At 41.6% G+C, this 27,492-nt stretch overlaps 1 protein-coding gene across 13 annotated transcripts in view; it reads right to left on the minus strand.

Moving 5' to 3' along the window:
- NRCAM (neuronal cell adhesion molecule) overlaps positions 1-27,492 on the minus strand; it is a 191,792-nt gene that overhangs the window by 66,626 nt on the left and 97,674 nt on the right. For 10 of the 13 annotated variants that reach the window (XM_040410897.1, XM_040410862.1, XM_040410890.1 and 7 more), the window contains exons 2-5: positions 7,444-7,635; positions 5,290-5,301; positions 4,610-4,715; positions 1,151-1,347 (exon numbers count right to left, since the gene is read on the minus strand). In XM_040410897.1, the coding sequence (XP_040266831.1) occupies positions 1,151-1,347; positions 4,610-4,715; positions 5,290-5,301; positions 7,444-7,531 (403 nt within the window). In that variant the 5' untranslated portion in view covers positions 7,532-7,635. The remainder of the gene's footprint in view (positions 1-1,150; positions 1,348-4,609; positions 4,716-5,289; positions 5,302-7,443; positions 7,636-27,492) is intronic. The other 3 variants (XM_040410906.1, XM_040410913.1, XM_040410857.1) reach the window with 1 other exon arrangement.

Below are 27,492 nucleotides of genomic sequence, written 5' to 3' on the forward strand. Positions count from 1 at the left end.
AACGTCCTAAAAGTAAGCATCACACCGAGTTCTCAGCATGGTCGCTATCTGACTGGCTATAACGAACAGGAGCCGCAACCCTTCTCCATGCCTCTATAATAACCCAAACCACCACATAAATGGCCCAATAAATTACCGCACAGTTCACAACATTTCATTCACCTCTCCACGTTACATGAAAACGAGACATGGAACTTGGAAGTTCACGGCATTCAGTGTGAAATATTACACATTAGCATTAATTATGTAAATGAAAAGAATAGCATTTATAGCATCTAGAACTATTGTCAACAACAGTACATCCAGTTCAACAGTGAATGGCTTGAATAAAGGAGAATAAAAAGGATTTGTAGTTCTGACATACAAGGAATGTGTGCAGTGGGTGAAAAGGTGTCTTAGTTGGCAAAGGTAAACACTGGGTAATGTACGAGAGCTCTGTAAAATGGAGAAGAATGCATGTCCTCAGTCCAAAATATAATTCAGCATTAATACCTTAAGTAGCATTCATCTGTCCAAATATAACTATAAAAAATTTGTAATTGTAAGTGCAACATCACAAAATTGCCTAAAAAGTCGTCTCAATTTCAGAGAAAAGAAATACTGTAGTTTTTGGATTTGGCAAAACAAATCTGACCTAGCACTTCATTTTATTGAAGTAATCTGTAGGTAACCATTGAGATCCTGTCTATTAGGACACATTACCCAGGTTTACTTTTTGTTGGTATTGTGTTCTACAATCTCATCAATGAGATTGTATCATTCTGGGAGGTAATGATGTTTTGGGGGTCCCACAAATAGGAACATTTGAGGATAAGTTTGTACTTCCATGCAGTACATAACCAGGGCCGTGGTTTGCCGTTACCTTCTAATAAGATGGCTTTGAGGAATTTAAAGATGTCTTTAATCAAAGAAAAGAAAAAGCAAGAGAATTAAACAGAAATTGAATGCAAAGCTCAAATGACTCAGTGACTGAATAAATGTACATGTATTAATCAGGAAAAGAGTGGTAATGACAAAGAAAAGATAACAACATTATATAAAAAATGCAAGAAATAAAAAAAGAAAACAATGATAACTATAATTTAAGAGATGAAAACATAAATAAAAGTACACTGTGCCTAAAATACCAAGGGTTAAAATAGTAACTTACTGGACTGACGGACGAGTATAACGTTTGATACAGCAGTACCACGGTCATTTTTGGCTGTGCACTGGTATTCTCCTTCATAAGCTTCTGCCTTTCCACCATTCATGATGTTTATTTCAAGGGTTCCTGAGTTGGCTTTCGTTGTCACCAGTGGGTCTTTTTCTGTGTCAAAATGTGTGCCATTGCGAGTCCAGGAGAAGCTTCAGGGTAAAATTGGGATGTTAAAAACCTGATTACTATGTACTGTCATATGATGTTAGAATGGAAAAAATAATTCTAATTATAAAATATACTTATGGAATTAGCCGGTGTGTTCCTATCTGAAGTACCTGTTCCAGACAGCATTTATTGATGGCATCACTTGAAAACTAAATGTTCTTAATATATCATTAAGACAAATGTGAAGAACTATTGGAAAAGCTTTCCAAGTTCAGTGGTATCCTGTGTATATTGCACACTCTTCCTTCCAAAGTCACAGTGATTACTGAGAGTCACAATTTGATTTCTACAAATAGGATACCTGTAACAGACTCATCACGGAAAGCATTCTAGAATAAACCTACTGCAACCACAGAAATGTGACAGAAGGAGAACCAATCACCATGAAAATGCAGGTCAATCTGCAGGCAGAATGTTATAGAGCAGGAGGAGCTGAGCAGATTAATATATGGTTTTGTGGGAAAAGATTCAGCAACACTCTCTCGCTCTCTCCCAGATAGTGTTATATACCAATTTTCAGGAAAATTGGAGCATATTTGATATGATTTTTTTTTTTTAACTCGCCAAATTGAAAACAAAATGAATTTTAAGAAATTTGTTTATGTCTATTACACTCTAAATGTGTAAAATTACAAGTTTTATTGAATATTTTCCCACAAAACTCAGATCTCAATCTGCTCAGCTTCTCCTGCTCTATAAAATTCCACCTGCAGATTATATTGCATTTTGTGGTAACAGTTTCTCTGATCTAAGTGGGCTGTTAATTATAGGGATGTTCTAGGCTGAAGCATCTCGGTGATGAATGCTAGATCAGCGGAAATCCAACCGCACTACTCAGCCATTTAGCCTGTTTCACATGAGCGTATAAAAATCCATCCGTATTCCAGTTCTGGAATAAACACGGATTAAGGAATATCAGTATTGCTTCTGTAATTCTTCCAGATTTACAAGTGTATTACCGTATATACTCGAGTATAAGCCGACCCGAATATAAGCCGAGACCCCTAATTTTACCCCCAAAAAATGGGAAAAATTATTGACTCGAGTATAAGACTAGGGTGGGAAATGCAGCTATAATGCAGAGTGTATGTGTATATAATGCACACACTCTACATTATATACACACATCTGCAAGAGGGTGACTCAGATTGATGGGAGTCTGACTCTGACTCCCTGTATTTAATGCAGAGTGTATGCATTATATACACACACACTCTGCATTAAATACAGGGAGTCAGACTCCCATCAACTGGGCATTTATTTTTAAAAAAAATTATATTTATCAGGTTGTTTATTTATTTATTTTGTTCCCCCCCCTGTCCAGGGGGAGGGGAGGCTGTGCAGGGGCCGGTACTTACTGCCGGTGTAAATCTCGCGGTCTGCTCCCAGTGTAAATCTCGCGGCCCGCGTGTCTCGCAAGATTTACACTGGGAGCTTAACAGAGGTGCCGCGCGGACGTGCTGGGAGCTGACCGGAGCAGCTGTAAAGGTAAGTAACAGCTTCTCCGGCCCCCAACATGTCATGGTCTGTATTATGGCAATGTAAGTTGCCATAAAACAGACCTAGACTCGAGTATAAGACGAGGGGGCTTTTTGAGCACACAAATATGTGCCAAAAAACTTGTCTTATACTCGAGTATATACGGTACTTCCTTCCTACAATTTTGATGCACTCTAAAAGACTATAATGGGCGTATATGGAAGAAAAAACAAACAACACGAGGATATCCTTTCAGATACTGATGTGAATAGCCCTATTCATTAACATTAGCAGCAAGTTACGGTACACAAAATACGTGCCTTATACGGACTGCAAATACACTGGTGTGAAAGAGGCTTTTCAGACTTACAGGTTAGATCCCCAATGATCTACCATTTATCTCCTATCCAGTGGAGAGGTGATACATGTTTCAGGCTGAAATGTTCCTTTAATAGCATAAATTAAAATGACATAAAATACTTACACTCTTAATGTTATACTGTAGTACATGCTAAATTCAGAACTCTACTACATGAAAAGTGCACCGGAAACATTCACTATGTAGTGTGAAGTAATTGTATGAATCACTGTTCCACTGTCCTACAAATGACACAACACCACTACTGCAGGGTTATATTCTGCTTAAGGCCGAATGCACACGGCCGTGTTCCGCGGCCGAGAGCGGTCCGTGGTATGCCGGGCTGGATTCCTGTTCAGAGCAGGAGCGCACGGCGTCATTGGTTGCTATGACGCCGTGCGCTTCATGCCGCCGCAGCACTACAGTAATACACTATACGAGTGTGTTACTGTACAGCAGCGGCGACATGAAGAGCACGGCGTCATAGCAACCAATGACGCCGTGCGCTCCTGCTCTGAACAGGAATCCAGCCCGGCATACCACGGACCGCTCTCGGCCGCGGAACACGGCCGTGTGCATTCGGCCTAAATGTGTACTTCTGTCATAACAAGATGGCCAGAAATCACAAGAGTTGTCATACGATGAATCAATCCAATTCTTTCTGAGGAAACCATACATCCAACTTTCCTAGCCTATTTATAACATGCATAGCCTGACTAGTTGCCAAGAATAAGCTAATCAAGAGATGCAAAGAAATATACAATCAAAAAACATCCTTGTATTCTTCATTCTTGTTAGCTCAATGACTTGTGAGCAATACTCTCACAGTCCTGTCCGTAGGCTGCATGTCTCATCTTATTACCACTAGAGTGATGTGATGTATCCTGATGTAATGGAGCTTTGTGAAGCTTGGGTTAAAGCTGGACATTCACATTCACCTTCTTAGTGAAAAGTGGGCATAGTTGGGTGTCTGATATGCAGTAGGCACAAAGGCGGTCATTTATTAATCTGAAATACGCCAAAATTGGGCGTATTTGAGGTGCTGATTGCAGCACAATGGTTAGTTGCACCGCTATCTGCGACTTCCCCAGCTCACACCAGGTCTAATATTGTAGGCGGGGAAGGGGACGGGCCAGCAAGCCAGTCTCATTCATCATTTTCGACGCCTGTTTTAGGCATAGAAAATGGTCTAAATGTAAGACAAAAGGGAAGCTGTCTTACATTTAGAACTGGTGCTGAAGTTATGGAGGGGCCTGCGCCTCTTCATAACTTCGGCGGAACCACCGCCTGCCATGGGCCTTTATTAAGGTCAGTGTCTAAAACGCCGGTCGTAATAAATGTGCCCCAAAGACTTTAGCAGCTATCATGTTTGAACAAGAAGTAATGAACGTATAGGGACGACATACCTTGGCGGGGGCTTTCCCTTTGCCTCACACTGAATCACAATGTTTTCTCTTGGATCCACAATATAATTTTTGGGCGACTGGTGAGTAATAGTTGGAGGCTGAGGCACTGCAAAGTAAATTTGTATAATTATAAAAATCTAAAAAATATAGCATAAAAGTATATAGTACATAAATAAGAAAATAAAATAATGCTCATTAAAAAAAAACAAAATCTCTTAAAGTGAATCTCAAACGTTGAAATTTTTTTTTTTCAGAATGGCAAAAATAAAAATCTTCTAATCATAAATATAAGTAATTAGAATCACTTAATAATAAGAATAATAATTTCAAAGGCTACAGGGAATTCGGAAATTCCCATTGCCCTCCTGTAGAACAGTCAGCAAAATGCAGGCTGATGTTTTTGGAAGCCTGTAGCTCCTCTGTGGACCTCTAACACAGGCTGCTGAAGATTGAAGGCACTTCACTTGAAGAGGATGAACATATGATATACAGAAGCAACAGTAATATTTAACAGAGGAACAAATGATCACACAAGTAAAACAATAAAGCAAAAAACCGAAATGATACAGTAAAAAGCCACAGCAAACACAAGTCCACTTGTAAATGTAAAAGCAGAAAAGCAAACTACCGTACTTCTTTTCAACATGCTGCATAAAACAGATCTCTGCACAAAAACTTACATTTGTCTTGTACTTTTTTCCCACAAGAGAATCAGTATTTGTAAAGATAAACAGAAATTAAGAGAATTGACTGTTAGTGAGAGAGACACATTTTTGACTATACTATTGTATATTAAATGAAGGAGAGGTCTGCCTTTCAGCATCCAAAGATCTACAAGTTGACATATTACCGTACATCATATATATTTTTAGGGCTCTATTTTACTGATAAATCCAAGACTCTGTAGTTTAGGAAAGGGAAATAAGGGCCCTGTTATATCAAATTGGTTTTGCGGTTATTTTTGGAGTAAATTCAGATTTTTCCGTCGTTTTACTTTATGAATAGTCTGTGACAGTGAGTTCCTGAAAAAGTCTGAAAAACGTGTGTCAGCTGCACTCCACTCCTGACCTGCCATAGCTGTGACAGGTGAAAATAACTCAGAATGGGATAGCTCGCCTGTGCTCAATTTAACAAGTGCTGGTCGCCACTTTCATAAATTTGGTGCATAGTCATAGTGTGAAGTTAATTGGACCAGGATAAAAATAAGAGTTACAAGGTGGATAATTTAACTGAATGTTGAGAAATCTTCCCACATGGCTATTATCAGTTCAAATATAAAATGCAAAAGAAAAAATATGATCTGTGAGCACTAATGTTACTACATCAGTGAAATGTCTTTTTGGTTCTCGAGACAAACAGGTTTATGCTGAACTGTATTAAAAACCAACCACCATGCAGAATAAGGGAAAGCCTTAAAGGGGTTGTGTCACTTCAGTAAGTTGCATTTATCATGTAGGGAAAGTTAATACAAGGCACTTACTAATGTATTGTGAGTGTCCATATTGCTTCCTTTGCTGGCTTGATTTAGTTTTCCTTCACATTATACACTGCTCGTTTCTATGGTTACGACCATCCTGCAATCCATCAGTGGTGGTCGTGGTTGTACACTATAGGAAAAAGCAGCAGCCTATGTGCGCTCCCACAGTCCTGGCCACCAGAAAGGCTGATGCTTTTTCCTATAGTGTGCAAACATAGCCATCGGTGATGGATTGCAGGGTGGTCTGTAACCATGGAAACGAGCAGTGTCTGATGTGATGGAAAATTTAACCAAGCCAGGTAAGGAAGCAATATGGATAATCACAATACATTAGTAAGTGCCTTGTATTAACTTTCTCTACATAATAAAGTCTTTAAACTCTCCCGTGAGTCTGGATTTAAATGTTGGTAAGTTTGGTTGTGTGAAGTCTCCTAAGATCAGCCATATGAATCTGACATGAAAAATCCGATCAGAGACCCAGGCACTATATACTACTACTACTACTATATATACTTCAACTGTACATACAGAATGTAGACTCAGGGCAGAACACCTTACATGACACTATTACATGGAGTGCTACATGGTTTGGGTTTTGCTACCAAGCAGCCATGTTTCTATAGTATATTCACACTGATGCCACAATATTTTATACTGTTAAACGGTCTGTATATGGCATTTTAACAATGTTCCCATAATAATGGGTCGCCTATTGCTGGATTTCCCTAAAGACGGATCTTGATTTCGGTGTGAGAGATACTTTTAGTAAGGGTATACGGTATAGGACATATGCAGTTGAGAAATTGACTTAACTGAACTACTGTATATTCTACACATTACCACATATAGTGTCACCGAAGGATTATCATGTAGAAAATGATATTAAATGAACAAGCAATAAGGTCTAATCATTTCATGTGTCCAAGTACCAATCATTTATTCATATAGCCCTGTACTTATGGAAGAAAACTCAAAGAGCTGAACCCAGACATACCCCCGTTTACACCCAGACAGCCCCCCTAATTTTTCATGCTCCGATCCTCTCCTTTGCAAAGGCTTTTTTAGGAGACCCAGTGATGTACCGGGCTCTCCATAGGGACTGCTAGGCGGAGGCTTCAGCACAGCACTGAGCACACTGCTAGGTGGAAGCCTCTGCCTAGCAGTGTGAAAATATATTTAAAAAAGCCTTTGCTCATATCAGGGGGTCCGGAGGGGTGAAAATGGAGGTATGCCATTACTGCACACCTCATTTTCGAATGCTTAAGAAATCAGGCTTTTAGCCGAGATGCTGCCTATGGGAGTCTGTGACACACACATTACGTATTAGAGCAAACCTAAAAAGAAGGCCGATACTTACGGTCAAGTGGCACCTCCAGTGCTGTAATTACTTGGCACAAGACAAGTACCAGAGAAACTCTGCTTGGGAATAATCTTGTTTTCTGCATTATTTTAAGCTGCCTTAATCTCCTACTGCTGGGAGACAGAAGCCTTTCTTCTTAGCACAACAGATTTCTTCACAATATGAATCCAAGTGTCATGAAGACAGAAGCTGAAACAAACAAAAAAACACACATTGATATACAATTATATGGAACACAGCAACTACATCCTCAAAGGACATGGTAAAAAAACTCTGCACACCCAAAAAGCCAAAATGTGCAACTGAATTGAATGCACAAATGATGAAAAATCATCTCTTCTATAAAGATATTAGCATTATATAGGAGGTATATGACGTCTGCCTCGTAAGAAAACACATTCAATAAGAAATCATTAGGATTTTCCTTAGGGATACGGCATGGCTGAGTACTACAGGATCACATACTGAACGCAATATACATGTCCGGACATTGCTTCTTCACTTATGTCCATTACTAGGACAGCTGTCAAAACGATATTGTGGACATCAAGAACAGGCAGTCCAAAAGTGCTGATGCTGGAAACCCACAAGGACTTCATGAACTAACGGCCGTCCATCATTTCATTCATTTCTGAAAAGATTTCATGGAGATTTCGAGAAGTAACCCCTTCTACGAAGGTAACCGTAAATTACATCCAAGGGTTAAAGAAATGATGTTGCTGGAATACAACCATACGGGACAATAAAGTCAATGGTTTGCTACAGAGGGAGGAATTACTGTCTTTACAGCTACTGACAATCTGCTCCAGCCATGATGTCTGATAAGGAGGGCTCCCAAAATGCTTGTGATACTTTCACACTCGCGTTTGGTGCGGATCCGTTATGGTTCTGCACAGACGAATCCGCTCAGATAACACAACCGTCTGCATCCGTTCAGAACTGATCCGTTTGTATTATCTGTAACATAGCCAAGACGGATCCGTCTTGAACACCATTGAAAGTCAATGGAGGACGGATCCGTTTTCTATTGTGTCATAGAAAACGGATCCGTCACCATTGACTTACATTGTGTGTCAGGACGGATCCGTTTGGCTCAGTTCCGTCAGACGGACAGCAGAACGCTGCAAGCAGCATTTTGGTGTCGGCCTCCAGAGCGGAATGGAGACGGAACGGAGGCAAACTGATGGATTCTGAGCCGATCCTTTTCCATTCAGAATGTATTAGGGCAAAACTGATCCGTTTTGGACCGCTTGTGAGAGGCCTGAAAATATTTTTGGTTTGGAGGATGCAACTTGAAAGAAGCTGGAATGGAGTGTAAAAAGACATCTAAGATGTTGGAAGCTGAATGCAATGCTTTACAACGTAGAATTTAGGAATCTACCATATATTACATAAAGTGGTTTTCTCACTTCAGCAAGTGGCATTTATCATGTAGACAAAGTTAAAGGGGTTATCCAAGCCCTAAAATGACCCCCCTAATGCCTGGGCCCCTCATATAGGTTATGATTACCCCGTTCCCTGGCACTTGCATTGCTCCTGCTCCCCACCCGGCCGCCGCTGTATCTCCCCGTCACATGGATGTTACCTTACATGTGTGTACACTTCTGGTGACAAAGCCCTCAGTCTTGTTCAGTAAGTACATGGATGTCACTGTACATGCGAGTACACCTCTCCTGACATGTACAGTAACATCCATGTACTTACTGAACAAGACTGAGGGCTCCGTCAGGAGAGGTGTACTCGCATGTACAGTAACATCCATGTACTAACTGAACAAGACTGAGGGCTCCGTCAGGAGAGGTGTACTCACATGTACAGTAACATCCATGTACTTACTGAACAAGACTGAGGGCTCCGTCAGGAGAGGTGTACTCACATGTACAGTAACATCCATGTACTTACTGAACAAGACTGAGGGCTCCGTCACCAGAAGTGTACTCGCATGTAAGGTAACATCCATGTACTTGCTGAACAAGACTGAGGGCTCCGTCAGGAGAGGTGTACTCACATGTACAGTAACATCCATGTACTTACTGAACAAGAAAGACGGCTCCGTCACCAGAGGTGTACACGCGTGTACAGTAACATCCATGTACTTACTGAACAAGACTGAGGGATCCATGTCAAGAGAGGTGTACTCGCATGTACAGTAACATCCATGTACTTACTGAACAAGACTGAGGGATCCATGTCAAGAGAGGTGTACTCACATGTACAGTAACATCCATGTACTTACTGAACAAGACTGAGGGATCCATGTCAAGAGAGGTGTACTCGCATGTACAGTAACATCCATGTACGTACTGAACAAGACTAAGGGCTCCGTCAGGAGAGGTGTACTCGCATGTACAGTAACATCCATGTACTTACTGAACAAGAAAGACGGCTCCGTCACCAGAGGTGTACAGTAACATCCATGTACTTACTGAACAAGACTGAGGGATCCATGTCAGGAGAGGTGTACTCGCATGTACAGTAACATCCATGTACTTACTGAACAAGACTGAGGGCTCCGTCACCAGAAGTGTACACGCATGTAAGGTAACATCCATGTACTTACTGAACATGACTAAGGGCTCCGCCAGGAGAGGTGTACTCGCATGTACAGTAACATCCATGTACGTACTGAACAAAACTGAGGGCTCCGTCAGGAGAGGTGTACTCGCATGTACAGTAACATCCATGTACTAACTGAACAAGACTGAGGGATCCATGTCAGGAGAGGTGTACTCGCATGTACAGTAACATCCATGTACTTACTGAACAAGACTGAGGGCTCCGTCAGGAGAGGTTTACACGCGTGTACAGTAACATCCATGTACTAACTGAACAAGAAAGACGGCTCCGTCACCAGAGGTGTACACGCGTGTACAGTAACATCCATGTACTTACTGAACAAGACTGAGGGATCCATGTCAAGAGAGGTGTACTCGCATGTACAGTAACATCCATGTACTTACTGAACAAGAAAGACGGCTCCGTCACCAGAGGTGTACACGCGTGTACAGTAACATCCATGTACTTACTGAACAAGACTGAGGGATCCATGTCAAGAGAGGTGTACTCGCATGTACAGTAACATCCATGTACTTACTGAACAAGACTGAGGGATCCATGTCAAGAGAGGTGTACTCACATGTACAGTAACATCCATGTACTTACTGAACAAGACTGAGGGATCCATGTCAAGAGAGGTGTACTCGCATGTACAGTAACATCCATGTACGTACTGAACAAGACTAAGGGCTCCGTCAGGAGAGGTGTACTCGCATGTACAGTAACATCCATGTACTTACTGAACAAGAAAGACGGCTCCGTCACCAGAGGTGTACAGTAACATCCATGTACTTACTGAACAAGACTGAGGGATCCATGTCAGGAGAGGTGTACTCGCATGTACAGTAACATCCATGTACTTACTGAACAAGACTGAGGGCTCCGTCACCAGAAGTGTACACGCATGTAAGGTAACATCCATGTACTTACTGAACATGACTAAGGGCTCCGCCAGGAGAGGTGTACTCGCATGTACAGTAACATCCATGTACGTACTGAACAAAACTGAGGGCTCCGTCAGGAGAGGTGTACTCGCATGTACAGTAACATCCATGTACTAACTGAACAAGACTGAGGGATCCATGTCAGGAGAGGTGTACTCGCATGTACAGTAACATCCATGTACTTACTGAACAAGACTGAGGGCTCCGTCAGGAGAGGTTTACACGCGTGTACAGTAACATCCATGTACTTACTGAACATGACTGAGGGCTCTCCGTCACCAGAGGTGTACACGCGTGTACAGTAACATCCATGTACTTACTGAACAAGACTGAGGGCTCCGTCAGGAGAGGTGTACTCGCATGTACAGTAACATCCATGTACTTACTGAACAAGAAAGACGGCTCCGTCACCAGAGGTGTACACGCGTGTACAGTAACATCCATGTACTTACTGAACAAGACTGCTTATAATTTTGGCTCATAGACTGGGGACCCTCCATAGGGCATGTCTACATATCTGTGCCTTTCTGGTATTATCTAAAAGAGTTTATACTTCAGAATATGATTATACAATTCAATCATTTCAAAGGAATAAAGCCATCAACTTTCCTAGCAATGCGGGCACATATCAACATGGGAACACAGATGTCTTCAGCTGCCAAGTGCACATGTAACAGATCAGCCAGTTTCATGGGTACAAATCTGCTGACAGATGCCCTTTAAGTAAATGTTAAAGAAGACCTGTCACCTCTCCTGACATGTCTGTTTTAGTAACTACTTACATTCCCGTGTAATAACAGTTCTGGGGCATCTATTCTATTACTTTTTTATTCCTGCTCAAAGTTATGAATGAATTACTAGAAGTCTGCAATGAAGGCCTAGATGGGTATTACCAATTGGGAGTTTGTCCCTGCACCGTCTGAAGCTGGCAGCATTCAGTGGACAGATTCAGACTGTGTAGGGAAAAACTCCCAACTGGTAACACCCATCTGGACCTTCATTGCAGACTGCTAGTAATAGCAGGAATAATATAGGAATGGCACCAGAGTCATAAGAATACATTTTCCAGACTTGTTATTACATGGGAGATGGAAGTTGTTGCTAAAACAGACATGTCTGGAGAGGTCTCTTAGAGGTTAGAGACACAAATCTAGATGGATAAAAGGATATTCAGAAGATTATATTCTGCTTGAAGCCACAATAGTGCACAATAATGTGTAATACACACAGTATTAAAGATTGACACTATCTACTAGACAAAGTAATTCTTGGCTTTCAACTAAAAACATGGTGTTACAATGCCTGGCTGTCATTATAGCAAAAAAAAGTTCACCTTTTTCTTGTCATAGCCATAGGGGGAGATTTATCAAACTGGTGTAAAGTAGAACTGGCTAAGGCTAGTTTCACACTAGCGGCAGGGGAGTCTGGCAGGCTGTTCCGGCGGGTGAACAGCCTGTCAGATCCGTCCTGCCGCTAGTTCACGTGTGACAACCCCCCCCCCCCCCCCCCTCCGGACAGCCACTCCGTCCCCATTGACTATAATGAGGGCGGAGTTCCAGAGGCAGCACGGCGACAGGCAGCCGGACTAAAAGTACGACATGCAGTACTTTTAGTCCGGCTGCCTATCGCCATGTGCTCCCCCCTTATAGTCAATGGGGACGGAGCGGCAGTCGGGGGAGACACGTGAACTAGCGGCAGGACGGATCCGACAGGCTGTTCACCCGCCGGAACAGCCTGCCGGAGTCCCCTGCCGCTAGTGTGAAAGTACTCTTAGTCTGTTGAAAACGGCCCATTTTACCAATGTAATGTGACTGTAGTCTTAGGCTTCGCTCACATCAGCGTTCAGCCTTTCAGTTCTCCTGCTCCGTTTAGGAGCACGAGAACGGAAAGGACGGATTCGGCACATAACTGAGCCAAACGGAGCCTACGGACCACATAGACTATAATGGGCTCCGTTATGTTTCCGCTCAGAAGGTGATTTTGAAGCGGAGACAAAAGTCCTGCATGCACAACTTTTGTCTCCGCTCCAAAATCATCTTCTGAGCGGAAACCTAACGGACCCCATTATAGTCTACGGGGTCCTTAGGTTCAATTCGGCTCAGTTATGTGCCGAATCCGTCCTTTCCGTTCTCTATGCTCCTAAACGGAGCAGGAGAACGGAACGGCTGAAAGGTGATGTGAACGAAGCCTTACAGTTTTGACTTCAAAACAGACATCAGAATGACACATGTGTACTGTATTTGCATTACAGCTCAATGCAGGCAGGTACAGTTTTGAAGGGACTCACTTTATTAAAACATTCATTCACTTGATTAAAACACAGTTTTTCTTTGTTGATCTGAGGCTCCATTCTTGAGTTATGATGCTTTTTCTTGTTATTCAAATTAGGCTTTCGGTGCAATGAGGGCATTACCATTGCTCTTGATTCACTCAAGCTCCACTGTGGCCAGTCTCTTGATAGCTGCTTTGCCACTGCCTGGCCCTGTCCATCAAAGCAGCCAGGGAGTGAATGGTCACCGAAATGAGTGGGGCTTGGGTGCAACAAGAGCAATGGCGATACCCTCATTGCACCAAAATCCTATTTTGCATATTAAGAATAAGTATCATAACTTGGGAAAAGAGCCTCGGATCGACAAAGGAAAAACAGTGAACCACAGCTATGTGTCTGTGCAAAGAGTTGTATAGGGTGGTCACTGCTGACACATTCCCTTTAAATGGAGAGGAGGCCCCTTCCAATGGGTCCAGCTTTATCAAGCCTTCACTAATCAACTATTAAAGAACTATTACCTTAAATAATTTATAAGTCATAAATATATGTTAATAACATTGGGATCTTGCAGCATTAATTCAGAATATCTTTTAATTTATTTATTTAAACCCCAATTCCATCTTCATTTTATAATCCACTCACGCAGTTCGGTAAAGACTTTAAGCCCAGCAGAATACCGCATGACCTCATTTTATCAACTTCAGCCTAAAGCCTGGACTTTCAGCTAATGCATTTTTAGCCCCTGAGCTAAACATTGAAATGTTAGGGAAAAAATATACGCAATGTTTAATGTGAATCCTAAAAGCTTCATCTTTTCACTTTAGAGCTGTAAACAAGTAGTTTACTATATAACAGAAGCTTGGAGAAATGCATTTTCAAGCAGGGCTGAATGACTTCTGGCAATCAGGTCATCACAGTGAAATGTGTCCTCCTGACCACAGCCTGTAAGTCCTCACTACTGAAAGCGTGCTCGCTTGTATGTTCCAGATGCCATTAGGATCCTCTACGTGGAAACCACATTATGTTCTGAGTTACAGGTTACAAACCCTTAGATATGTTGTTTTCTGGCAGCTTCTTGGCCTTCTAAAATACACATCTTAATGATAGTTTACATCATGGCATGCCGATGCAACTACGAGTTAGATATGAATGTGAGCTCCGATAAACTGCAACAATAAGTGGTAAGAAGTGGTCAAAGGGTCTTCACGGACGCTGCAGGAATACATATCTGATGACATTCATAGACTATGTAAGAAAAGTGTAATTTTTGATCAATGTTAAAGGGGGCATATCCACACGATATGCCATAAATTTTTCCTAGATTTAGGTCCCACCTATGGGACCCACTCCTTTCTCCAGAATGGGATCTCCAGACCCTTACACCATGGCCATTATGAATAGAGAGGTGGCTGCACATGTGTGTCCCACAGATGGCTGCATGCCCCACAAGTGGGATTTGTATCTATCAGGAATTTCTCTAGGACCCGCATGTGCGAGTTCCTCTGTGCTCACAGTGGCTGTGGAATGGGGTCTCCTTTCTGGAGCTAGGGGGAGGTCTCAGAGGTGGGACCTGAATGTTTCAGACATTTATAGGATATACTATGGATAAGCTATAAAAGTCTAGAGGGACATTTCTCAAACCAGATATGCCTGGCTCTTGGTGGAAAAATGTCACACGACATGCCGATTACAGTGTTTTCTGTTACATTTCTGCGACATTTAGGAGCCATGCCAGTTTTCAAAGGGTTTTCCGAGATTTTAACCACCTCAGCCCCCAGTGCTTAAACACCCTGAAAGACCAGGCCACTTTTTACACTTCTGACCTACACTACTTTCACCATTTATTGCTCGGTCATGCAACTTACCACCCAAATGAATTTTACCTCCTTTTCTTCTCACTAATAGAGCTTTCATTTGGTGGTATTTCATTGCTGCTGACATTTTTACTTTTTTTGTTATTAATCGAAATTTAACGATTTTTTTGCAAAAAAATGACATTTTTCACTTTCAGTTGTAAAATTTTGCAAAAAAAATGACATCCATATATAAATTTTGCTCTAAATTTATTGTTCTACATGTCTTTGAAAAAAAAAAAAATGTTTGGGTAAAAAAAAAAATGGTTTGGGTAAAAGTTATAGCGTTTACAAACTATGGTACAAAAATGTGAATTTCCGCTTTTTGAAGCAGCTCTGACTTTCTGAGCACCTGTCATGTTTCCTGAGGTTCTACAATGCCCAGACAGTACAAACACCCCACAAATGACCCCATTTCGGAAAGTACACACCCTAAGGTATTCGCTGATGGGGATAGTGAGTTCATAGAACTTTTTATTTTTTGTCACAAGTTAGCGGAAAATGATGATTTTTTTTTTTTTTTTTTTTTTCTTACAAAGTCTCATATTCCACTAACTTGTGACAAAAAATAAAAACTTCCATGAACTCACTATGCCCATGACGAAATACCTTGGGGTCTCTTCTTTCCAAAATGGGGTCACTTGTGGGGTAGTTATACTGCCCTGGCATTCTAGGGGCCCAAATGTGTGGTAAGGAGTTTGAAATCAAATTCTGTAAAAACTGACCAGTGAAATCCGAAAGGTGCTCTTTGGAATGTGGGCCCCTTTGCCCACCTAGGCTGCAAAAAAGTGTCACACATCTGGTATCTCCGTATTCAGTAGAAGTTGGGGAATGTGTTTTGGGGTGTCATTTTACATATACCCATGCTGGGTGAGATAAATATCTTGGTCAAATGCCAACTTTGTATAAAAAAATGGGAAAAGTTGTCTTTTGCCAAGATATTTCTCTCACCCAGCATGGGTATATGTAAAAAGACACCCCAAAACACATTCCCCAACTTCTCCTGAATACGGAGATACCAGATGTGTGACACTTTTTTGCAGCCTAGGTGGGCAAAGGGGCCCATATTCCAAAGAGCACCTTTCGGATTTCACTCGTCATTTTTTACAGAATTTGATTTCAAACTCCTTACCACACATTTGGGCCCCTAGAATGCCAGGGCAGTATAACTACCCCACAAGTGACCCCATTTTGGAAAGAAGAGACCCCAAGGTATTCGCTGATGGGCATAGTGAGTTCATGGAAGTTTTTATTTTTTGTCACAAGTTAGTGGAATATGAGACTTTGTATGAAAAAAAAATATATAAAAAAAATCATCATTTTCCACTAACTTGTGACAAAAAATAAAAAATTCTAGGAACTCGCCATGCCCCTCACGGAATACCTTGGGGTGTCTTCTTTCCAAAATGGGGTCACTTGTGGGGTAGTTATACTGCCCTGGCATTTTCCAGGGGCCCTAATGTGTGGTAAGTAGGTAAATGACCAGTAAAATCCAAAAGGTGCTCTTTGGAATATGGGCCCCTTTGCCCACCTAGGCTGCAAAAAAGTGCCACACATGTGGTATCTCCGTACTCAGGAGAAGTTGGGGAATGTGTTTTGGGGTGTCTTTTTACATATACCCATGCTGGGTGAGAGAAATATCTTGGCAAAAGACAACTTTTCCCATTTTTTTATACAAAGTTGGCATTTGACCAAGATATTTATCTCACCCAGCATGGGTATATGTAAAATGACACCCCAAAACACATTCCCCACCTTCTCCTGAGTACGGAGATACCAGATGTGTGACACTTTTTTGCAGCCTAGGTGGGCAAAGGGGCCCATATTCCAAAGAGCACCTTTCGGATTTCACTGGTCATTTTTTACAGAATTTGATTTCAAACTCCTTACCACACATTTGGGCCCCTAAAATACCAGGGCATTATACCTACCCCACAAGTGACCCCATTTTGGAAAGAATAGACCCCAAGGTATTCGCTGATGGGCATAGTAAGTTCATGGAAGTTTTTATTTTTTGTCACAAGTTAGTGGAATATGAGACTTTGTATGAAAAAAAAAATAAAAATCATCATTTTCCACTAACTTGTGACAAAAAATAAAAAATTCTAGGAACTCGCCATGCCCCTCACGGAATACCTTGGGGTGTCTTCTTTCCAAAATGGGGTCACTTGTGGGGTAGTTATACTGCCCTGGCATTTTCCAGGGGCCCTAATGTGTGGTAAGTAGGTAAATGACCAGTGAAATCCGAAAGGTGCTCTTTGGAATATGGGCCCCTTTGCCCACCTAGGCTGCAAAAAAGTGTCACACATCTGGTATCTCCGTACTCGGGAGAAGTTGGGGAATGTGTTTTGGGGTGTCTTTTTACATATACCCATGCTGGGTGAGAGAAATATCTTGGCAAAAGACAACTTTTCCCATTTTTTTATACAAAGTTGGCATTTGACCAAGATATTTATCTCACCCAGCATGGGTATATGTAAAAAGACACCCCAAAACACATTCCCCAACTTCTCCTGAGTACGGCGATACCAGATGTGTGACACTTTTTTGCAGCCTAGATGCGCAAAGGGGCCCAAATTCCTTTTAGGAGGGCATTTTTAGACATTTGGATACCAGACTTCTTCTCACGCTTTGGGGCCCCTAGAATGCCAGGGCAGTATAAATACCCCACATGTGACCCCATTTTGGAAAGAAGACACCCCAAGGTATTCAATGAGGGGCATGGCGAGTTCATAGAAATTTTTTTTTTTTGGCACAAGTTAGCGGAAATTGATATTTTTTATTTTTTTCTCACAAAGTCTCCCGTTCCGCTAACTTGGGACAAAAATTTCAATCTTTCATGGACTCAATATGCCCCTCACGGAATACCTGGGGGTGTCTTCTTTCCGAAATGGGGTCACATGTGGGGTATTTATACTGCCCTGGCATTCTAGGGGCCCTAAAGCGTGAGAAGAAGTCTGGAATATAAATGTCTAAAAAATTTTACGCATTTGGATTCCGTGAGGGGTATGGTGAGTTCATGTGAGATTTTATTTTTTGACACAAGTTAGTGGAATATGAGACTTTGTAAGAAAAAAAAATAATAATTCCGCTAACTTGGGCCAAAAAAATGTCTGAATGGAGCCTTACAGGGGGGTGATCAATGACAGGGGGGTGATCAATGACAGGGGGGTTGATCAATGACAGGGGGTTGATCAATGACAGGGGGGTGATCAATGACAGGGGGGTGATCAATGACAGGGGGGTGATCAATGACAGGGGGGTGATCAATGACAGGGGGGTGATCAATGACAGGGGGGTGATCAATGACAGGGGGGTGATCAATGACAGGGGGGTGATCAATGACAGGGGGGGTGATCAATGACAGGGGGGTGATCAATGACAGGGGGGTGATCAATGACAGGGGGGTGATCAATGACAGGGGGGTGATCAATGACAGGGGGGGTGATCAATGACAGGGGGGTGATCAATGACAGGGGGGTGATCAATGACAGGGGTGGTGATCAATGACAGGGGTGGTGATCAATGACAGGGGGGTGATCAGGGAGTCTATATGGGGTGATAACCACAGTCATTTATCACGCCCGTGTAAGGCTTCATTCAGACGTCCGGATGCGTTTTGCGGATCCGATCCATCCATCAGTGGATCCGTAAAAATCATGCGGACGTCTGAATGGAGCTTTACAGGGGGGTGATCAATGACAGGGGGGTAATCAATGACAGGGGGGTGATCAGGGAGTCTATATGGGGTGATCACCACAGTCATTGATCATGCCCCTGTAAGGCTTCATTCAGACGTCCGGATGCGTTTTGCGGATCCGATCCATCTATCAGTGGATCCGTAAAAATCATGCGGACGTCTGAATGGAGCTTTACAGGGGGGTAATCAATGACAGGGGGGTGATCAGGGAGTCTATATGGGGTGATAACCACAGTCATTGATCATGCCCCTGTAAGGCTTCATTCAGACGTCCGGATGCGTTTTGCGGATCCGATCCATCTATCAGTGGATCCGTAAAAATCATGCGGACATCTGAATGGAGCTTTACAGGGGGGTGATCAGGGAGTCTATATGGGGTGATCACCACAGTCATTGATCATGCCCCTGTAAGGCTTCATTCAGACGTCCGGATGCGTTTTGCGGATCCGATCCATCTATCAGTGGATCCGTAAAAATCATGCGGACGTCTGAATGGAGCTTTACAGGGGGGTAATCAATGACAGGGGGGTGATCAATGACAGGGGGGTGATCAGGGAGTCTATATGGGGTGATAACCACAGTCATTGATCATGCCCCTGTAAGGCTTCATTCAGACGTCCGGATGCGTTTTGCGGATCCGATCCATCTATCAGTGGATCCGTAAAAATCATGCGGACATCTGAATGGAGCTTTACAGGGGGTTGATCAATGACAGGGGGGTAATCAATGACAGGGGGGTGATCAGGGAGTCTATATGGGGTGATCAGGGGTGATTAGGGGTGATCAGGGGCTAATAAGGGGTTAATAAGTGACGGGGGGGGGGGTGTAGTGTAGTGTAGTGGTGCTTGGTGGGACTTTACTGAGCTACCTGTGTCCTCTGGTGGTCGATCCAAACAAATGGGACCACCAGAGGACCAGGTAGCAGGTATATTAGACGCTGTTATCAAAACAGCGTCTAATATACCTGTTAGGGGTTAAAAAAAACACATCTCCAGCCTGCCAGCGAACGATCGCCGCTGGCAGGCTGGAGATCAACTCTCTTACCTTCCGTTCCTGTGAGCGCGCGCGCCTGTGTGCGCGCGTTCACAGGAAATCTCGCGTCTCGCGAGAGGACGCGCCGGCGCGTCCAGGAGGAATGAATCAACCACCTCCAGGACGCGTCTGTGCGTACAGCGGTCCGGAGGTGGTTAATACTGATGACCTATCCTCAGGATAGGTCATCAGTATCTGATCGGTGGGGGTCTGAGACCCGGGACCCCGGCCAATCAGCTGTTGGGGAAGACACAGGCTCTCCTGTGAGAGCTGTGGCCTTCTCGCAGCTTACCAAGCACACTGCCGTACATTGTATAGCGGCTGTGCTTGGTATCGCGCTCAGCCCCATTCACTTCTCTGGGGTTGACCTGCACTTAGGCTATGTGACAGATGAACGTGTCGTCAATGGCCTAGGAAAAGCTGAGGATAGGTCGTAAGTATCAAAATCTGAGAAAACCCCTTTAAGGCTGAAGAGTTAGATTAGACCTGGATTATGGCACATTTAGTATATTTAGGGTCAGGAGTTGGCCGAGAGATCTTTGCACCATTCAGGGTATGTTTAATTGTGTTCCTTTGTGTTCCTTCCATCTTAGGCCTCTTTCACACTACAGTATGTCCATTTCAGTGTTTTGCGTTCCGTTTTTCACGGATCCGTTGTCCCGTTTTTGGGTTCCGTTGTGTCTCCGTTTCCGTTCAGTATGTCCGCAAAAACGTTTCAGTATGGTTTCTGTATGGTTCCCGTATACGGTCCGTTTTTCACGGATCAAAAACGGAAGCCACCTGTATTTGTGCTCAGCCAAAGTTTGGCAACAAGAAACACATGGCCACAGTGGGCTGGGCCTAGCATTTGTTAATGACGGATCCGCAAAAAACGGATGACATACGGATGACATACGGATGCCTTCCGTATGCATTCCGTTTTTTTGCGGACCCATTGACTTTAATGGAGCCACGGACCGTGATTTGCGGACAAACATAGGACATGTTCTATCTTTCCACGGCACGGAAATACTGAAATACTGAAACGGAATGCACACGGAGACACTTCAGTATTTTTTGCTGAACCATTGAAATGAATGGTTCAGTATCTGTTCCGTATACTGAACTCAAAAAACGTCCAGTATACTGAACGCAAAATACTGTAGTGTGAAAGAGGCCTTAACCTCAGTCTCCACAATCGCCTCTGTTGCATTGTGTTTGGGGCGTTGCTGCTATGAGACTCTGAGGTATGCTCTTTCAGCCAGTATTCTTTTTCCCTGTATTTTTTTGCACTGATCTCCCGGCCTCTCCTTGGGTCCTGCTCCTCATGTATGTACTGTTTATATTATATTTACAATAAAGCTTTTTGGATTTTTATATACACGAAAGTCAGCTTCATTTTTTGGTGATTACATTTAGTATCTGTGACACTTGAAATATCGTGGAAAAGTCGCATCCTATGCCAGGCAGCCCCCCTGGTGCATTTTTTTAAGACTAACTCATACAACACAAATAAATTTGGTGCAACCATGCAATGCAAAACCAGACTTAGGCTACTTTCACACTAGCGTTTTTGCTGGATCCGGCAGGGTTCAGCAAAAACGCTTCAGTTACTGATAATACAACCATCTGCATCCGTTATGAACGGATCCGGTTGTATTATCTTTAACATTTCTTTAACATAGCCAAAACTGATCCGTTTTGAACTCCATTGAAAGTCAATGGGGGACCAATCCGTTTTCTATTGCGCCAGATTGTGTCAGAGAAAACGGATCTGTCCCCATTGACTTGCATTACTCAGTTTTTCCATTTTTCCCAGGAAGGAAAGCAAAATACAACATGTTGCAGTTTGCTCTCCGGTCTGGGAACACAACTAAACGGAACGAAATGCATTTTGGAGCATTCTGTTCTGTTCAGTTCAGTTTTGTCCCCATTGACAATGAATAGGGACAAAACGGAAGCATTTTTTATCGGTATTGAGCCCCTATGACGGAACTCAATACTGGAAAACTTTAACGCTAGTGTGAAAGTACCCTTAAAAGTGACATAAAAACAATATTAAATGATAAATGTGCCCCTATGATTGGAAACAAACCTTTAATTTAATTTCTTGATTTAAAAAAATGACATAATAATGTACAATACATACACATTTTTAGATGAACTTTCCTTTAAATGTTATTGATATAATGATAGTTTACATCTACAAAAATATCATTTCATTGCAACAATGACTGCAGTATAGCCATGTACATAACATATTTTAAAACTTTAAATTTTTTTCTAACTTTGTATAATGATGTAAAACAACATTGTATCTATTTTGCTTTTATATTTCTTTTTATATCTACTTCTTTAAATGACGTATGTCAATCAATTTTTGAAAAATGTAAAAATTTTATAAAAAAGATTATTATCAAAATAAAATATTTAACTATGTAGAAAATGAATGCTATCAAAGTGACACTCTAGGGAAATAAAATTGAAAAATCCAGCTTTTTCAGAAGTTAGGTGCCCATTCCACCCTAAGTTATGCCCAATTATAGTGTTGGTTAAGCGACTAGGTTTGGTCAAGGACCAACAAAACATACAGTATGACAAAAACCTCTCAAAGGACAGTTTTTATAATTATCGGTTCAGAGCCACATTCCAATACTCTGAAAACAACTATTTACTCTACAACACTTACAAATACATCTATCTCTTGACTTCCGTCCCATTATAATGACTAGACAAGTGCACTCTATGCTAATTTCCTAGGTAAAAAATATCATGCTTTTTATGTATCCTTTGTTTTATAAGACGCACTTTTTTCTACCAAAAGTGGAATTATGGAAGAGTTCACTAGTATGCAGTAAGTGCGGGGAGTTGGGAGCGAGGTTGGTACTCATCGTCCCTGATCTTCCTCCCTGTGGCCACGCGGCACTGTCCTGTCTGCCTACAGCACCAGAACTTACTGCATGCTGTCAGGTGACAGTGCAGCGCAGGCACAGAGAAGATCAGGGAGTGAAAAATGCATGGGAGACTGCCGGACCCACAGAGGAGCGGCAGAACAGGAGAGGTAAGTGAATTTATTCATTTTCAGATCTGATCTGAGATCCATTACAGGGGTCTGTCATGGAGGTCTGATCTAAGGTCTAAAATGGGGGTCTGACATGTTGGTCTGATGGGAGTCTGATCTGAGGTCTGATATGGGGTTATGATCGTAGGATCTGATATGGGGGTCTGATCTGATGTCCTGATACTGGGGTCTTATCTGAGTTCTGATATGGGGGTATGATCTGAGGATCTAACATGGAAGTGATTTGAGGTCCTGATATGGGGTCTGATGTGAGCATCTGATATGGGGGTCTGATCTGAGGATCTGATATGGTGATCTGATGAAAAGTTTTATTTTTTTCTCCTCTAAAACTGCAATGTGGCTTCAGCGGTGTGCCCTTCTGTGTTTGGGGACCCATATAAGTTTATCACAGAAGGTATCATTTACATATCAAATGAATACCACTGTATCACATAAAGTAATATATAATACTTTGGTATGATACTCTGTGTGACTTCTATGTTTATTTTGTCTCTTAGTGTGATCAAAGCAGATGAAGACAGGGTCATGGGGCACAGATTTAAGGGGAATTATCCCAAGCTACGATTTAGCAAACCTGGACAACAAATTATTGATGCAAGCTTGAATTGATTTCGGTGACAAATCCTCATTTCTGTATCAAACACTGAAATCACACATCAAACTCTTTCAACTACTCTCTGCACACATAAGTACTGCAACAGCAATTAAAGTTCCATACTGTATATACAGTAATAGCATATTAGTGTAATGTCATTTATGTTACATGTAACAGTTTTTTTTAGTATGGAACTCATGTTTATTTATGTGTAGGCAGTATGATTAGTCCAAAAAGGGACACCTAACTAATGTATAAGCAATGATAACTTAAAATACTGTCGCGGTGTCATGAGGAAGAAGAAGGCAGAGAGGGGAAGATGTTATCTGAGAGATAATCTTCATGAAAATAGGAGTTGTAGAATTGGGATCTCATCATGACAGTTCCATTTCTCACTTGATAGGTCTAGATAAAGACGCCCACATTTTTCAGTGTACAATTATTTCAGATAACTGCCAAAAATACATTGATAACTATGCCCTGTGTTTTCTACCAGCGCAGCCTGTTCTATCTCTAGCACTTGAATCCAAGATGTAGCCAAGTTAAAGTAACTACTATGATAGATTTACACTAGAATCTAATAAATTACAGAATGAAAATTAAAAGATTTAAGGAGTTGTCTCACGTTGTCTACATTTATCCTGTAGATAAAGTTAATACAAGGCAATTTTTCCATCACATTATACACTTCTTATATTCAGGGGTTATGGCCACCCTGCAATCCAGCAGTGGTGGTCGTGCTTGCACACCACAGGAAAAAGTGCCAGCCTCTCTGGTGGCCGGGACTATGGGAGTGCACATAGGCACGCATGAGCAGCAGCTCTGATCCTGGCCACCTCGTATCTGCCCTCAGTGGTGGTCGTAACTCCTGGAAACAAGCAGTGTATAATGTGATGGAAAAATGAATCCAGCCAACAAAGGAAGCAATATGGACAATCACAATGCATTAGTAAGTGCCTTGTAATAACTTTCTATCCATAAATGCTATTTGCTGAAGTGAGGCTACTCCTTTAAAAATGAAAGTAAGCCATAGACACAATGGGGGTCATTTACCAAACTGATGTAAAGTAAAACTGGCTTAGTTGCCTATAGCAACCAATCAGATTCCATCTTTCATTTTCTAATGGAGCTGTGAAAAATGAAAGGTGGAATCTGATTGGTTGCTATGGGCAACTAAGCCCGTTCTACTTTACACCAGTTTGATAAATGACCCCAAAGTTTTTTGTACAATAAAATCATACAATTTAAATACAGTATCCTTAGTAACATCTGTATTTGAACCTACCTACTGTATATGAACTCTCACTTTTCAGGATTTTTTTTATTATTCTTAGTTCCCACATTGTTGCATCCCCACCAGTATGATCACTCCTTGCTCCTCTCTGTGGGCAATCCTATTGTAATGACGTATCATTTACCGCCCCAAAAGGATTGCCAGCCTCCGCCTTCACACGTGTGGTGATGTGAATATGTGTACAAGCAGTAACCCTAGTTAATGTCTATCTGGTGCTTGTCACCTTGACGGCTTGGTTGGACTCATCCGCACCACTTTACAAGTTTCCAAAACAGGTCAATGACAGCACAAATAAGATCATCGGATCTACTGAATTAAAGGGAAGTATTTCTACACATCTCATCTGCCTCCTGTGGACTGTCACTGACCACATGTGATGTTATGTCATCATATACAATTGTCAACTAAGAGTGGCGGACAGTATTTAAAGGCTATGAACACATTTGCAGACACTTTTTTAAATTGCACTGTATTTATTTCACTAAGTAAAAAACATTGATAATTGGTTTTAATTAAAAATAATGGACTGTTTGTCTTCTGCAGCCTGCATGTTTTACAATACAATATAAGCTGCTCAATGCCGCTCAGTGGTCATTCTGGGAGTCGAGCTCTCTGACAGGTCAATCTGCAGCCCCTCTTCTCTCCTGAATACAACCTGTTAAAATGAATTTTAAGGGTTTTCCTGGACTTTATTATTAATGATCTATCCTTAGGATAGGTCATCAATATTGGCGGAAGTCCAATTCCTGGATCCCTCTCCTAAGCAGCTCTTCGTTGAAGCTGCTGTGCGCTGGAACCAGGCAGCAGAACAACAGAGCTTCATACACTGTGGAGTGGCCATGCCTGGTTACTGCAGCTCTCTCCCATTCATGTGAACAGGACTGAGCTGCAGTAACCATGCAGAGCCACTACTCAAGTGTACTGTAAAACATGCAAGATGCAGTAGACAAACAGTTCAAAAATATTTATTAAATCTAATTGCAAATGTGTTTCATTTAATAATATACATACAATGCTATAAAAAACTGCAAATATATCATTAGCCTTTAAATTGAATAAAACAACTTAATGCACATAACCCTAATTGATTGCCCTACTTCTGTCGATAAATGAAAGCTATACACTATATGCAGCGATACAATTCAATTAAAATTAATTAAAAGGCAATCTGTCATCAGCGACCACCCTATCAAACTGTTTCATAGACACATAGCTGTTGTTCACCTGATTAAAAAGCTGTTTTTATTTTGTTGATCTAAGGCTCTATTCCTGAATTATGATACTTTTTCTTAATATGCAAATTAGGCCTTTGGTGCAATAAGGGCATTACCATTGTTCTTGTTGCTCCCAAGCTCCACTCCTTTCCATAGCCAGCCCCTCCTTGGCTGCTTTGATTGACAGTCCTTTCTGTGGCCAGCTGAGAGGGAGGAGCCGGCCACAGAAAGGAGTAGAGCATGGATGCAACAAGAGCAATGGTGACACCCTTATTGCACCAAAGACCTAATCTACATATTAAGAAAAAGTATCATAATTCGGGAATGGAGCGTCAGATCAATAAAAGAAAAACAGCGTTTTATTCAGGTGAACCACGGCTATGTGTCCATGCAAATAGTTGGATAGGGAGGTTACTGGTCACAGAGTCTATTTAAATATTGATTCACATAATAAAAAGAGTAAGAATAAGAAACACCTTTTCTATTATCTGTCAGTACGGAACTGGTCAAGCTGTAATGCTTTACATTGTCACTGGACCATAACAAATATAAAAAGACATCAGTAGTACCAGATCAATTATAAAAACCCACACAAAATGCAAAAAAACATCTCTAACAATGGAATAGCAAGACATACCGTAACTGCAAAATGACTTCTAACTCAATGTATTTATGGCACAAATAGTGCAATTATAACTACAGTATTCTATGAAACGTATAATAAGCTTTAAAAAATACCCGAGAAGTACAATTGAGCTTTAGATGGAAAACACAAGTTTTGGTGCCTTGGGAGAAATCTGTCTGGGGTCAGGAAACTTACATTCATTTCTTCTACTTCAAAGTCCATCTGGTAGCATTAGCCCACTCATTGTCCGCAGACATCCACTTATTATGCAAGATCAAATCACTTACTGTTGGTACAGTTGGTCTCTCGGAAACATTTCAAGAAACCCTGTATGATGTGTAGATATCATAGAAGGGGCTGAGCTAATGTAGAGGCCATACATGTACAAAATACTGTATGCATGTCCTTTACTTTATCTACTGGACCTCCAACTCCTCCACAACATTCCTTATAAAGCATAGTTTCTCAAAGTTATGAGAATATTTTACCTTTATCTAAGGCACAAATACACATATAAAGCACATGCTTATCTAGTTTGTCAAAACATTGAAAAAAGCTACACTTTTACACAATTTAAATTTTAACTGTTAATAGCAAAATGTGCAAAACATTTTTTACATGTCCCTTTTCAATAACAGACATTTTGATATATGGGACGTATGGGTTATGATCGCTGGGAGGGGGACTAGAAGCTGCGGTGTGGTATGTTGTGGGATATCTATATATACAGTTGCAATAAAAAGTATGTGAACCCTTTGGAATGATATGGATTTCTGCACAAATTGGTCATAAAATGTCATCTGATCTTCATCTAAGTCACAACAATAGACAATCACAGTCTGCTTAAACTAATAACACACAAAGAATTAAATGTTACCATGTTTTTATTGAACACACCATGTA

The sequence above is a fragment of the Bufo bufo genome, chromosome 1 (assembly GCF_905171765.1).
Source record: "Bufo bufo chromosome 1, aBufBuf1.1, whole genome shotgun sequence".
Taxonomy (NCBI): Eukaryota; Metazoa; Chordata; class Amphibia; order Anura; family Bufonidae; genus Bufo; species Bufo bufo.